This window comes from Anomaloglossus baeobatrachus, chromosome 8 (genome assembly GCF_048569485.1).
Source record: "Anomaloglossus baeobatrachus isolate aAnoBae1 chromosome 8, aAnoBae1.hap1, whole genome shotgun sequence".
In the NCBI taxonomy this organism is placed as follows: Eukaryota; Metazoa; Chordata; class Amphibia; order Anura; family Aromobatidae; genus Anomaloglossus; species Anomaloglossus baeobatrachus.
Window position 1 is genome coordinate 56,697,657 of NC_134360.1, and position 13,013 is coordinate 56,710,669.

Below are 13,013 nucleotides of genomic sequence, written 5' to 3' on the forward strand. Positions count from 1 at the left end.
AGGTAATAATCTTTTGTATAGTTCAGAAATAAGACCTTTAGAGGACTCAGATGTAAGTAGCATATGTAATGTTTGATTATGTGTCCCTGTCACCGGGTTTGTCCTCCCCTGTCTTTCCAGTGCGTGCCTCAGCTGTAAGTATTGATAAAAGAAGACATGCGGGAGGTGAAACTCCGTTCTCAATTGCTCAAAACTCTTAAGAATACTATTTTGTAGTACTTGTGACACTAAATGGATCCCTTTATCTTCCCATCCTCTGAACCCCACTAATTCTTTAATTTCTGGCAAATCCGGGTTCCGCCACAGTGGCCAGAGCTCCGTAGGCCCATTTATCTTCAAAAGAAACTTACCTCTGTCCCATACCCGAAATATCATAGCCAACGTGGGATATCGTGCCCCATTTATCTGTCTTTGTCTCACATCCAACCGGCAACCCGGATATTTCCATACCGATCCCTCTCTCACTAGATCACCACTGGTATCATACCCTCCTTCTTTGCCCCAACCCCTAAGATGTTGCATCTGGGAGGCTATATAGTATATATATGGGTTTGGTACCGCCAGTCCTCCCTCCTCCTTTCCCCGCTGTAGCACTTCCAGTCGAATCCTAGCCTGTTTTTTCTTCCAGATAAGTTCTCGGAATAGTGTATTAATTTTTGCAAAAAATTCCCTACGTATCCACACTGGAGAATTATGTATAAGATATAGCAATTGTGGCATCATTACCATTTTGATTAAGTTGGATCTACCGATATTTGATAGCGGCAAGCGACACCAGGTGTGTACCTTTGCTCTGAACTGCTGCAACAGGGGTTCCAGATTTAGGGCCTGGAAATCCTTCGGATTTGGGCTAACAGTTACTCCCAGATACTTAAATTCTCGGACCACAGGAACCGGTATCTGCAAGTCCGAGAAATCCACCGGGGGAGGGTCTATCGGCATTAAAGCCGACTTGGACCAATTAATCCGAAGGCCAGACCTCCGCCCAAATTCTTGAAGGATATCCATTGCCGGCAAAATCGAGGAATGTACCCTGTCTAGATATAAAGGTAGGTCATCCGCATATAATGATACTTTCTGCTCCACTGTTCCACACCTAAATCCCGTTATCTCCCTGGACTTCCGTATTGCAACTGCCAATGGCTCCACTGCAGTAGCAAATAGCAAGTGCGAGAGTGGGCTCCCCTGTCTAGTACCTCTTCCGAGAGGAAAAGACTCAGAGACCCTGCCATTAGCCCTAACCTTCGCCACCGGTGAGTCATATAGCAGCTTCACCCAATTTATAAATCTGTGTCCAAAACCCATTTTCCGAAGTACCGCCCACAAATACCCCCATTCTAAGCTATCGAACGCCTTAGCGGCGTCTAAGGACAAAATTGCCCTTTCCCCTGGCTTCTCAGAACTATGCTGAATCCCTAAGTATAATTTTCTAAGATTCATAGATGTGGCTCTACATGGAATAAATCCTGTTAGATCATTCTGTATAATAGATGAGATGACTCGGGACATCCTATTGGCGAGCACCTTGGCCAGTAATGCACTCACTATTCTGCTGGGCCAGTCACGGTGTACATACATTACTGATCCTGAGTTACATCCTGTATTATACTCCAGAGCTGCACTCACTATTCTGCTGGTCAAGTCACTGTATACATACATTACTGATCCTGAGTTACATCCTGTATTATACTCCAGAGCTGCACTCACTATCCTGCTGGTGCAGTCACTGTGTACATGCATTACTGATCCTGAGTTACATCCTGTATTATACTCCAGATCTGCACTCACTATTCTGCTGATCAAGTCACTGTATACATACATTACTTATCATGTACTAATTCTTAATCATGTCCTGTATTCAACTCCAGAGCTGTACTCACTATTCTGCTGCTGCAGTCACTGTGTACATACATTACTTATCCTGCACTGATCCTGAGTTCCATCTTGTATTATTCTCCAGAGCTGCACTCACTATTCTGCTGGTGGGATCACTGTACACATACATTACATTACACACCCTGTACTGATCCTGAATCAGTTTATAACTAAACCAGCAAAAATGTGAGTGCAGCTCTGGAGTTTGGTGACTGCCTATGTAGCTTTATTCTATATATAAACTGTAATCTGAGGCTCCTATATGTGTATATAAATTATTTATCCTGTACTGATCATGAGTTACATCCCTTATCATACTCCAGAGCTGCACTCACTAGTTTGCTGGTGCAGACACTGTGTACATACATTAAATTACTTATCCTGTACTGATCCTGAGTTATATCCTGTATTATACTCCAGAGCTGCACTCACTATTCTGCTGGTGCAGTCGCTGTGTACTTACATTACATTACTTATCCTGTACTGATCCTTAGTTACATTCCTTATTATACTCCAGAGCTGCACTCACTATTCTGCTGGTGCAGTCGCTGTGTACATACATTACATTACTGATCCTGACTGAGTTACACCCTGTATTACACTCCGGAGCTGCACTCACTATTCTGCTGGTGGGAGTCACTGTGTACATACAGTACATTGCATTATTTATCCTGTATTATACTTCAGAGCAGCACTCATGCATTACCTGTGACCAGTGGTCCACCTGATTTGACATGACAAGGAATCCGCCATCATCAATGAGAACACAGAGTAAATCCTGAAGGAGAAACACATCATACATGTCGTCTACACAGAGAAGAGAGCTCCGGTGGGGCAGGGACGCTTTATGGGGGTGCTACATTAATAGATAACCGGGGTGTTGATTGTACCGGTGGGGGGCTGTTGGGTCACAGATGATGGGGGACACTTACCTCGCTGTTGATGTCGCAGTCCATCTCGCAGCTGCTGGAAGGACTACATTGCTGGAGACAAGAGAAGTCGCTTCAGTCTACAGAACAATGTGAGGCCAGAGGGACATATCAGAATTGGACGAGATCTGGGGGGATGCAGGGGCCGCTCACCTTGCGGGGTCCTTGAGGATTTACTTCTGAATGGTTACTGGCCAGGATTTTGAACTTTTCCACCCAAGCCTCAAGATCCAATTTTACTCCAACAACTAGAGGAACAATGGAGAATGATGATGTCTCCAGTCTCCCCTCATAGTCCAGCTGAATGTAGCGCCCCCCACAGTCCCAGCTATGCAAATCACCTGCAGGTTTGAGCTTTTTGCCGTCAATCTCGAGGTCCACAGCCGTGCTCACCAGTATCCCCACAGTGTTATTCTCCAGATCTGATGGTTGGTAACCAGCTGATGAGGCAAAAGAGGATCAGGAATTTAAGACTTGTTCTCTTCTGTCCTCAACTCATGTCTTCCTAAAAGAATCCATCCCCATCCCCAAGGCTCATCCCGCACTTCTGACTAATGCTCATGCTCCTCATCACTCTTCTCCAGCCCATCCTTCAAGCAGATTTTCTTCTTCCCTCCATACTTCTCGCTTCTTGCGCTCCCTGCGCTCCTCCTCGCCTCCTGAGCGCTTTCTCACCCTCCCACTCACCTTCAGTGCTCCTCCTCACCCCCCTAAGCTCCTCCTCACTTCCCTCCCTCCCTCACGTTCTTGTCATTTCTCAGCTCAGTTAATGGTCATAACTCACGTTCTCTATAAGGTGCACGGAATATATAGCCCTTGTTGTCAAGACTTCTTCTATAAAATGTGGAGTTATGAGGTTCCATGTCCTCCATCCAGTCATCTGCAGCCCTGGAAATGCACAAATCATGAAAAAGCAGACGCGAGTCCAGAAGGTGGGGCAGACGAAAGTCCAGAGGACGGGGAAGACGCGAGCCCAAAGGGCGGGGCAGACGTAAGTCCAGCGGACGGGGCAGACGTGAGACAGACACGAAAGAGAAGGCAAGACAGACGCAAGTCTAGAGGGAGGAGCAGATGAGAGTCCAGTAGGTGGAGCAGAAGCAATACAGAAAATGGAACAGATGAGAAACAGAAAGCAGGGCAGACGCAAAATAGAGGGCGGGGCAGACGCAAAACAGAAGGCGAGACAGATGCAAAACAGGGCGGGGCAGATGCAAAACAGGGCGGGGCAGACGCAAAACAGAAGGCGGGGCAGACACAAAACAGAAGGCGGGACAGATGCAAAACAGAAGGGGGGCAGTTTCGAAACAGAAAGCGGAGCAAATGCGAGACAAGGTGGAGCAGCCACAAAACAAAGGGTGGACCGGACGCGAGAGAAGGCGAAACAGACTCGAAACAGAAGGCGGATAAGAGGGGAAACCAGAGGTTGGAGCAGGAGCTAAAGAGGAGGTGGATCAGACGTGAAAACAGAGAGTGGAGCAGAAGCTAGACAGAAGGCAGAGCAAATGCAAAACAGAGGGCAGAGCAGATGTGAAACAAAGAGCAGAGTAGATGCAAAACAGAGGATGAAGCAGATATGAGAAAGAGGACAGAGCAAATGCGAAACAGATGGCGCAACACATGCGAATCAGATATGAAACAAAGGGCAGAGCAGATGTGAGATAGAGGGTGCAGAAAACATTAGAGATGCGAGACAGCGAGTGCAGAAGATATGAGAGGTAGAGCGCAGAAGCCGCGAGAGGGAGGGCGCAGAAGCCGCGAGAGGCAGGGCGCAGAAGCCGCGAGAGGCAGGGCGCAGAAGCTGCGAGAGGCAGGGCGCAGAAGCAGCGAGACAGAGGGCGCAAAAGCCGCGAGACAAAGGGCGCAGAAGCCGCAAGACAAAGGGCGCAGAAGCCGGGAGACAGAGGGCGCAGAAGATGAGACACAGAGGGCGCAGAAGATGAGACACAGAGGGCGCAGAAGCCGGGAGACCGAGGGCGCAGAAACCGGGATACAGAGGGCGCAAAAGATGCGAGACAGAGGGCGCAAAAGATGCGAGACAGAGGGCGCAAAAGATGCGAGACAGAGGGCGCAAAAGATGCGAGACAGAGGGCGCAAAAGATGCGAGACAGAGGGCGCAAAAGATGCGAGACAAAGGGCGCAAAAGATGCGAGACAGAGGGCGCAGAAAATGGGAGAATGGGGGGTGCAGAAGATGCAACACAGAGGGCGCAGAAGATGAGACACAGAAGGCGCAGAAAATGAGACACAGAGGGCGCAGAAGATGAGACACAGAGGGCGCAGAAGATGAGACACAGAGGGCGCAGAAGATGAGACACAGAGGGCGCGCAGAAGCCGGGAGACCGAGGGCGCAGAAACCGGGAGACAGAGGGCGCAAAAGATGCGAGACAGAGGGCGCAAAAGATGCGAGACAGAGGGCGCAAAAGATGTGAGACAGAGGGCGCAAAAGATGCGAGACAGAGGCCGCAAAAGATGCGAGACAGAGGGCGCAAAAGATGCGAGACAGAGGGCGCAAAAGATGCGAGACAGAGGGCGCAAAAGATGCGAGACAGAGGGCGCAAAAGATGCGAGACAGAGGGCGCAAAAGATGCGAGACAGAGGGCGCAAAAGATGCGAGACAGAGGGCACAAAAGATGCGAGACAGATGGCGCAGAAGCCGGGAGACAGAGGGCGCAGAAGCCGGGAGACAGAGGGCGCAGAAGCCGGGAGACAGAGGGCGCAGAAGCCGGGAGACAGAGGGCGCAGAAGCCGGGAGACAGAGGGCGCAGAAGCCGGGAGACAGAGGGCGCAGAAGCCGGGAGACAGAGGGCGCAGAAGACAGGAGACAGAGAGCGCAGGAGACAGAGGGCGCAGAAGACAGGACACAGAGGGCGCAGAAGACAGGACACAGAGGGCGCAGAAGACAGGACACAGAGGGCGCAGAAGACGCACAAGATATAAGAGATTGTGGAGAACATGAGAGAGTGCAGAAATCATGTGGTATAGAGGGATGTGAATACGATGGGCCCATGATATATTCATGCTGTCTTTAGACTGTGCTGTTTCCAGAAATATTCTCGGCGGAGAACTCACTTGTTCGGGAAGACTCGGGTGATGCCTCCATCTGTAGCAGAAAAGACGGCAAGGAGCCCATACCTGCAAGGAGAAAAAAATGAATGAGAAGAACATAGAAATACAGGGAGAAGGCATCATCTACAGTACAGCAGTCAATGGACTTCTCTGCACCAGTGACAGCTGTAGACGGTCTCTGATGAGACGTTAGGTGCTGTCTATAGTATTGGTAGATGTAACACCAGGTAAACATGTAGAGTAACCCGTGCCATGACCCGAGGGTCACATTGTCATGCTGTATCTTTTGGACAATTCTTGTTTTCCTGATGACAGTCACCCAGTCTTCCTCTGACGATCACCACTCATGGCCGGGTGCTGTCCCTCTTTGGGGTGTTCCTGTGAAACCAAAGTCAGAGTCTCCTTACGTGAGAAGGTCTTTATCCTTCCAGACTCGGTCTGCCAGATCACGCGTGATGCCTGTATCCAGGATCAGGTTATGAAGGAGGAAGCTGTCACCTGTGGAACAGGAAAACAATGTCATCATCATCATCTTCCATCACTATCATCATCATCCACCACCACAATTATTATTATCCGCTACCATCATCATTCACCACCATTATGCTCGTCTAGCACCATTATGATCATTCACCACATTATCATCAGCCACCACCATTATGATCATCTACCACCAATATCATTCATCACTATTATCATCATCCACCATATTATCGCCATCCACCACTGCAACAACTTTCATCATCATCATCATCATCATCAACCACTACTGCATCCCTAATGATCATCTATCACCTTCACCATCATCCACCACTGCATCATCCCTTCGCCCACTATCATATCATACTCCGCGGCATTATTATATCACATCGGCTTCAAACATCACCACCATCATCCTCCATGACCCCTCTACAATACTCACACTGCTTGGAGTCTGGCGTCACTTTCTCCATAAGTGAGATGAAGTTCAGCAAAAATTCGGTGTTGTTTTCTGACTGTTCCAGGTCCTGGCAGTACTGCCTGTGAGCGAGGAGATGAGGAGAAAGAAGAACATGGAGGAGAAAACGGAGAAGCCTCGTCAGAAACCAAGACCAGGAGGGATGAGTATTGGGTACTGTGACGGCTCTTTATAATATGGCCACTGGGTGGGCACCCAATCCCTTGACAAGTCATGTGATCGATCTCCTTTCTACTGATTGGCTTATACAGAGGCAACTGGACTCTTCCTGTGATTGTAGGAGTCCAGGGGGTGGAGCTCTATTTGCCTTATTTGCATTTTGAGGGATTATACAGGTGTGGGGTCTGGTAAAGTTCAATATGAAGGTTACGTTACCTTGGAGCCAAAAACACGCGACCTTCAGACTCAAAGGTATTCGGCATCAGAGACTCAAAATCTGTAACAGATAAAAAGAATTATCCAGCAAGTGAGAGGAGAGGCCCTTCCTGTCCACATAGGGGGTCGCACCCTGTGTGGGGGCTGCTCCTGCAATGGTGGCTGTAGGGGACCCCTCGCTGTGCTGGCACCAGGATCTGCTCGGCATGGATGGATGGACGAGCGGGATCCGGCCACAACCTTCAGATGAACGATGGAAGCCAATGAGGTGGAGAGGAGAGAAGGAGGAAGAATTGCCCAAGTGCTGAGGAGGCAGACGAATCTGCCATGGCATGCTGGGACTTGTGGTGGTAGTCGGACAGTCCCAGAGTGCTGCCGCTGGGAGGATGGAGGAAGACTATTTATGACCTTGGGAAAAGCTTAGGCGTCGTAGAAAACCATAGCTGCTTTGTTCCAAAAACCAGTCCACAGCTCAGCCCCATTCACTTTAATATAACGGTGATGCTGGAAGAAAGCAGCCATGTTTTTGTAATCCTGACCAGTCAAGATGTCACCAACCCTGAAAATCCAAACCATCGTCTGGGAGAGCTGCAGTACCCAGTCTGTGAGGACACACAATAACCAGGTCTAATGGTTTAGTCATCCATGAGCACTGGACAGCGCCATCTAAGTCCATCAGCGGAACTACAGTGTAAGGAAAGGGAAGACTACAGACTGCATTCTGCACCATTGTTTATTTTTGGCCATACTGATGATTACCCAGAGTATAATGCAGCGGGTTCAGGATTCTGTGGTCCTGCATCTAACCACTGTCAGTACAGGGGACATCACCTCAATAACGGGGCCCATATGGAGTCTGTATCCCGCCACTCGTTCCTTGCCATGACCCTCAGGTCATTTCTCTTTCCTTGTGTTCACTATCCCATCAGTTCCTGGAGAGGGACATCAGACCCAGGTCCTCATCTCACCAGCCAGGAGCCAATGTGACAGGACCAACCATGGACCTCAAGGGTCCATAACTACATAAATACAGCACCTCCTAGTGGTCTAATGTCTGTATTGCTTGTGATATAAAGAACAGAAGTGAATGTATATGAGCCTCAGATTACAGTTTATATATAGAATAAAGCTACATAGGCAGTCACCAAACTCCAGAGCTGCACTCACACTTTTGCTGGTTAAGTTACAAACTGATTCAGGATCAGTACAGGGTGTGTAATGTAATGTAATGTATATGTACAGTGATCCCCCCCCAGCTGGATACTGAGTGCAGCTCTGGAGTATAATATAGGATGGAACTCAGGATCAGTATATAAGTCATGTAATGTATGTATACAGTGACTGCACCCGCAGAAAAGTGAGTGCAGCTCTGGAGTATAATACATCATCTAACTCAGGATCAGTACAAGATATGTAATATAATGTATGTATACAGTGACTGCACCAGCAGAAAGTGAATGCAACTCTCGAGGATAATACAGTATGTAACTCAAGATCAGTAAAGGTTAAGTAATGTAATGTGCAGTCAAGTCACTGTGTACATACTAGCAGAATAGTGAGTTCAGCTCTGGAGTATCATACAGAATGTAACTCAAGATTAGTGTAGGATAAGTAATGTAATGTGTAGTCACTGTGTAAATACTAGCAGAATAGTGAGTGCAGCTCTGGAGTATAATAAAGGATGTAATTCAAGATCAGTATAGGATAAGTAATGTAATGTGCAGTCACTGTGTACATACTATTAGAATAGTGAGTGCAGCTCTGGAGTATAATACAGAATGTAACTCAAGATCAGTGTAGGATAAATAATGTGATGTACAGTCACTGTATACATACCAGCAGAATAGTGAGTGCAGCTCTGGAGTATAATACAGGATAAATAATGAACATACATAATGACGCCATTCATTATAGAGGCTCTTTCTATATATGAGCTGTAACATGGGGGTTCACTCTTTTTTTGCGTTTGTGATCGGACGCTGGTTGGGCTATTTTTGCTCTTGGCGAGGAATGAAGGTAACTTACCTGTGTACTGCGCGGCCGTGCTGCTCAGCAGTGTGTGCTACGTTCATTGTGTGCTTGGGTGTGTACGTACACGTGTGGCACGCTTGTTACTACGCTGATAAGTGGCCGGTTCCCCCGCATCTTAGTAAGTGCCCATTAGACATGCATGGAGTACTTGGGTGCTAAGTTCAACTGGACCATTCGGGGAGCACGGAAATACTGTGTTCAGGCACCTACAAAGCCACACCGAGATACCCAGCAAGTCAGTCCAAGCATACGAGCCACCCAGACAGGAGGCACAGTGCATTGTGGGGGACCGGGTCGGCACTACCATGTACTGGTCAGATGCAGGCCATCTTGCCCATGGTTTGGATTAATAACTGGGATTTAATATGGTCCGTGATGCAAATATTGGATTAATTTTTGCACAAAGATTACTCTTTTCTCTGTTTTTGAGATGATGTTGCCGAAAATTTACCACCCACAATGCACTGGGGTGCACAGCTGTGGGGTGGCCTGGAAACACGCAACTGATTGGACTGTTACCTTCTAATAGAGGTCAAGGTGGGGGAAGGGCAAGCGATGGCAGGAGTGGGGGTCGGAGTCAGATTACAGAACACTACCATTGTGTCATCAGCATCGCCAATACAGGATCACTGGGGATTGGGCAGAAGCTGCAGGGGTCCGTGCTGGCTCCAACAAGCTCTTCTTCTGCAACTGGATGATGGAGAACCCCGACCCCCCAAAAATTCAAAATTATCCCTCGTGTGGTCTACCCAAGACTCAGCACGGACCCCTCCCAGCTTGTGCGGAAATAAAGAAGGTGAAGGAGTGAGAGGAACGGGGGAGACGGGTGGTACCAAAACTAATACCCATTCATGAGAACTAAATGATAGCCACAACTCCATCGCAAGTGGCCGCACAAGGAGAGGCAGCAAGGCAGATGAGGGGTGAGGTGGACGGAGACACCCGGTGAGGAAACGGGTGGGGACTTACAAGGAGACAGGAGGGCGACAGACAGGAGGGCGATGGGGAAACAAGAAAAGAAAAGGGACGGAGACATCTGGAGAGAGAGGAGGTCAGAGAAGAGTAAGGAGCAAGAGGGATTGACCATTACTTGCCTGATTTAACCCCTTAATTAAGATAGCTAAATTGGGCCTAGAACCAGCCATCATCATGTGCACACGCTTCCCCTATATATATATTGCCAGGAATATATATATATATATGGCGCCACATGAGACCGATTATCACTGAGGGGATCAGAGAAGGCAGTAACATGAAGAGGACGGATGCAGGAGGAGGAGATGCACGAGGGTCCCACTTCATCCCACAGGGAGGTCCGGGGGACTGACAGGAGGGTACAGACAGGAGGAGGAGTGACAGGTTCTGTGAGGTGGTAGTAGGCATCACGGGCAGGGTGACGGGCAGGCAGGCGGGTGGTTGGGTGGGTGGTGGGTTGTGGGGGGGCAGGAAGATCTATTGCTGGAATATACTTGCCCTTAGTTTTCTTGTTTGGATCTGTGAAAATCCACCAGAGAGGCAGAAAAACAACACAAAGAAAAAGAACACAAAAGAAAAAGAAGGAGGAACGGGTGGAAAGGAGGAGGCATTACAAACAATATTTTATTCAAGAGCGGATTGAATAAAAATATTGTATCTCATAATTGTACTGAAACCAAAACAGAAAAGAAATACCGCAAGAAACACCATGAAACATAAGCAGCAAACAAGAAATGGAGAGAGAGAAAGGAGGAGAAGGAAGAGAGCGAAGAGAAGGAAGAGAAGAAGAGAAGAAGAGAAGAGAGCGAAGAGAAGAAGAAAAGGAAGAGAAAAAGAGAAGGAAGAGAGCGAAGAGAAGAAGAAAAGGAAGAGAGCGAAGACAGGAAGCAGAGAAGGAAGATAGTCAAGAAAGAAAGAAGAGAAGAAGAAAAGGAAGAGAGCGAAGACAGGAAGCAGAGAAGGAAGAGAGCCAAGAAAGAAAGAAGAGAAGAAAGAGAGTGAAGAAAGGAAAAAGAAAAGGAAGAGAGAAGATAAACAAGAAAGAAAAAAGAGTGAGGAAAAGGGAAGAAAAGGGAAGAAAAGAAGGTAAAAAGAGAGAAGTGAGAAAGAAAAGAAAGAAAGAAGAGAGGAAGAAAAAATGTAGAGAGAGATCGAGAGGGAGAGAAAGAGAGAAGAGTACAAGATGAATAAGAAAGAAGAAAGACAGAAAAGAGAAGGAAGAGAGAAACAAAAGATCGAAAAGAAGGAAACGCGAAAAGAAGTAGAAGAAAGAAGAGAGACTATCTGGAAGAATAGGATGAGAGAAGATGAACAAAATGACAGAAGAAAGAGAAAATGAAGAAAGAAAGGAAAGAGAAGAGAAGGAAGAAGAACAGGAAAAGACAGAAAAGAAGAAAAAGAAAGGAGAGAAAGATAAGCAGGAAGAGAGAGAAGACAGAAAGAAAAGAAAGAAGAGAAACGAAAGGAAGAAAAGGAAGAGAGAAGAGAGGAAAAAAAAGAAGGAAAATAGAGGAACAAATGAAGGAAGAGAGAAATGAGGAAGAACAGATGGAAGAGATAGAAGAGAGGAAGTAGAAAAGGAAGTAAGAAGAAAGAAGAGAAGAAAGAGAGGGAAAAAATGAAGAGAAAGAAGAGAAGAGAAAGAAGAAGAAAAGGAAGAAAAGAAGGAATAGAAGTAAGAGAGAAAAGCACAAGGAAGAGAAGAGAGGAAGAAGTGAGGGAAGAGAAAGAGGGAAAAAAAGAAGGAAGAGACGAAAAAGAACAGGAAGAGAGAGGAGAGTGGCAGTAGAGAAGGAAAAGAGAAGAGAGGAAGTAAAGAAGGAAAAAAAGATGAGAAAGAAGACAAAAGAGAGGAAGAAGATAGAAAGAGAAAAGAGAAAGTGAAGGAATAAAGAGAAGAGAGTGTAAGAAGTGACAAGATAGAGAAGATAGGAATAAAAAAATGAAAAGAAAGAAGAGAGGAGGTAGTGAAACAAAATAAAAATGAGAGGAAGAAAAGAACGAAGAAAGGAAGGTGAGAAGGAAGAGATAGAAGACAGGAAGATAATCATGAGGAATAAGAGAAGCAAGAGAGGGAAGAAAAGAAGAGGAGGAAAAGAGAGAAGAGAGGAAGAAAAGGAGGAAGAGAAGAAGGAAGTGAGGAAAGAATAGAAGAAGAAGAGAATCAAGAGAGAGGAGAGTGATAATAGAGAAGGAAAAGAGAAGAGAGAAAGAGAAGAAAGAAAAGAGGAAGACAAGAAGGAAGAGAGAAAGAAATGAAAAAGATATGTGAGAGGAAGAGGAATGAACTAAAAAAGTGCTAGAGTGTACAATTGTGCTGCAGAGAGAGCGCTAGAGTGTACGACAGAGCTAGAGAGAGAACAGTAGAGTGTAAGAGAGCATGGCAGAGTGTACGAGAGCGCTGTAGAGAGCAGAAGAGTGTGAGCACTGTAGAGGGCGCGAGAGCGCTGCAAAGAGCGGCAGAGTGTCCGAGAGTGCTGGAGAGAGTGGCCGAGTGTATGAGAGCAATGTAGAAAGCGTCAGAGTGTGCAAGAGTGCTGTAGAGAGCGTGGTAGTGTGTCCGAGAGCGCTGGAGAGAGCGGCAAAGTGTCAGAGAGAGCTGGAGAGTGTGGACAGCGGCAGAATGTCCGAGAGCACTGGAAAGAGCAGCAAAGTGTCCGAGAGTGCTGGAAAGAGCGTGGTACTGTGTCCAAGAGCGCTGTAGAGAATGGCAGAGTGTCTGAGAGCGCTGGAGAGAGCGGCAGAGTGTCAGAAAAAGCTAAAGAGAGCGGCAAAGTGTACGAGAGCACTCGCGAGAGCAGCGGA

The 13,013-nt window shown here is 47.2% G+C and overlaps 1 protein-coding gene across 2 annotated transcripts in view; it reads right to left on the reverse strand.

Annotated features, from left to right (window-relative positions):
• The window catches only part of CACNA2D2 (calcium voltage-gated channel auxiliary subunit alpha2delta 2), a 196,764-nt gene that overhangs the window by 10,943 nt on the left and 172,808 nt on the right, over window positions 1-13,013 (reverse strand). Inside the window, exons 23-32 of one of the 2 annotated variants that reach the window (XM_075321643.1) lie at window positions 10,707-10,727; window positions 7,203-7,263; window positions 6,792-6,889; window positions 6,277-6,367; window positions 5,873-5,935; window positions 3,589-3,692; window positions 3,146-3,244; window positions 2,958-3,052; window positions 2,808-2,858; window positions 2,582-2,653 (exon numbers count right to left, since the gene is read on the reverse strand). In XM_075321643.1, coding sequence (XP_075177758.1) covers window positions 2,582-2,653; window positions 2,808-2,858; window positions 2,958-3,052; window positions 3,146-3,244; window positions 3,589-3,692; window positions 5,873-5,935; window positions 6,277-6,367; window positions 6,792-6,889; window positions 7,203-7,263; window positions 10,707-10,727 — 755 coding nt within the window. The remainder of the gene's footprint in view (window positions 1-2,581; window positions 2,654-2,807; window positions 2,859-2,957; window positions 3,053-3,145; window positions 3,245-3,588; window positions 3,693-5,872; window positions 5,936-6,276; window positions 6,368-6,791; window positions 6,890-7,202; window positions 7,264-10,706; window positions 10,728-13,013) is intronic. The other variant, XM_075321644.1, reaches the window with a different exon arrangement.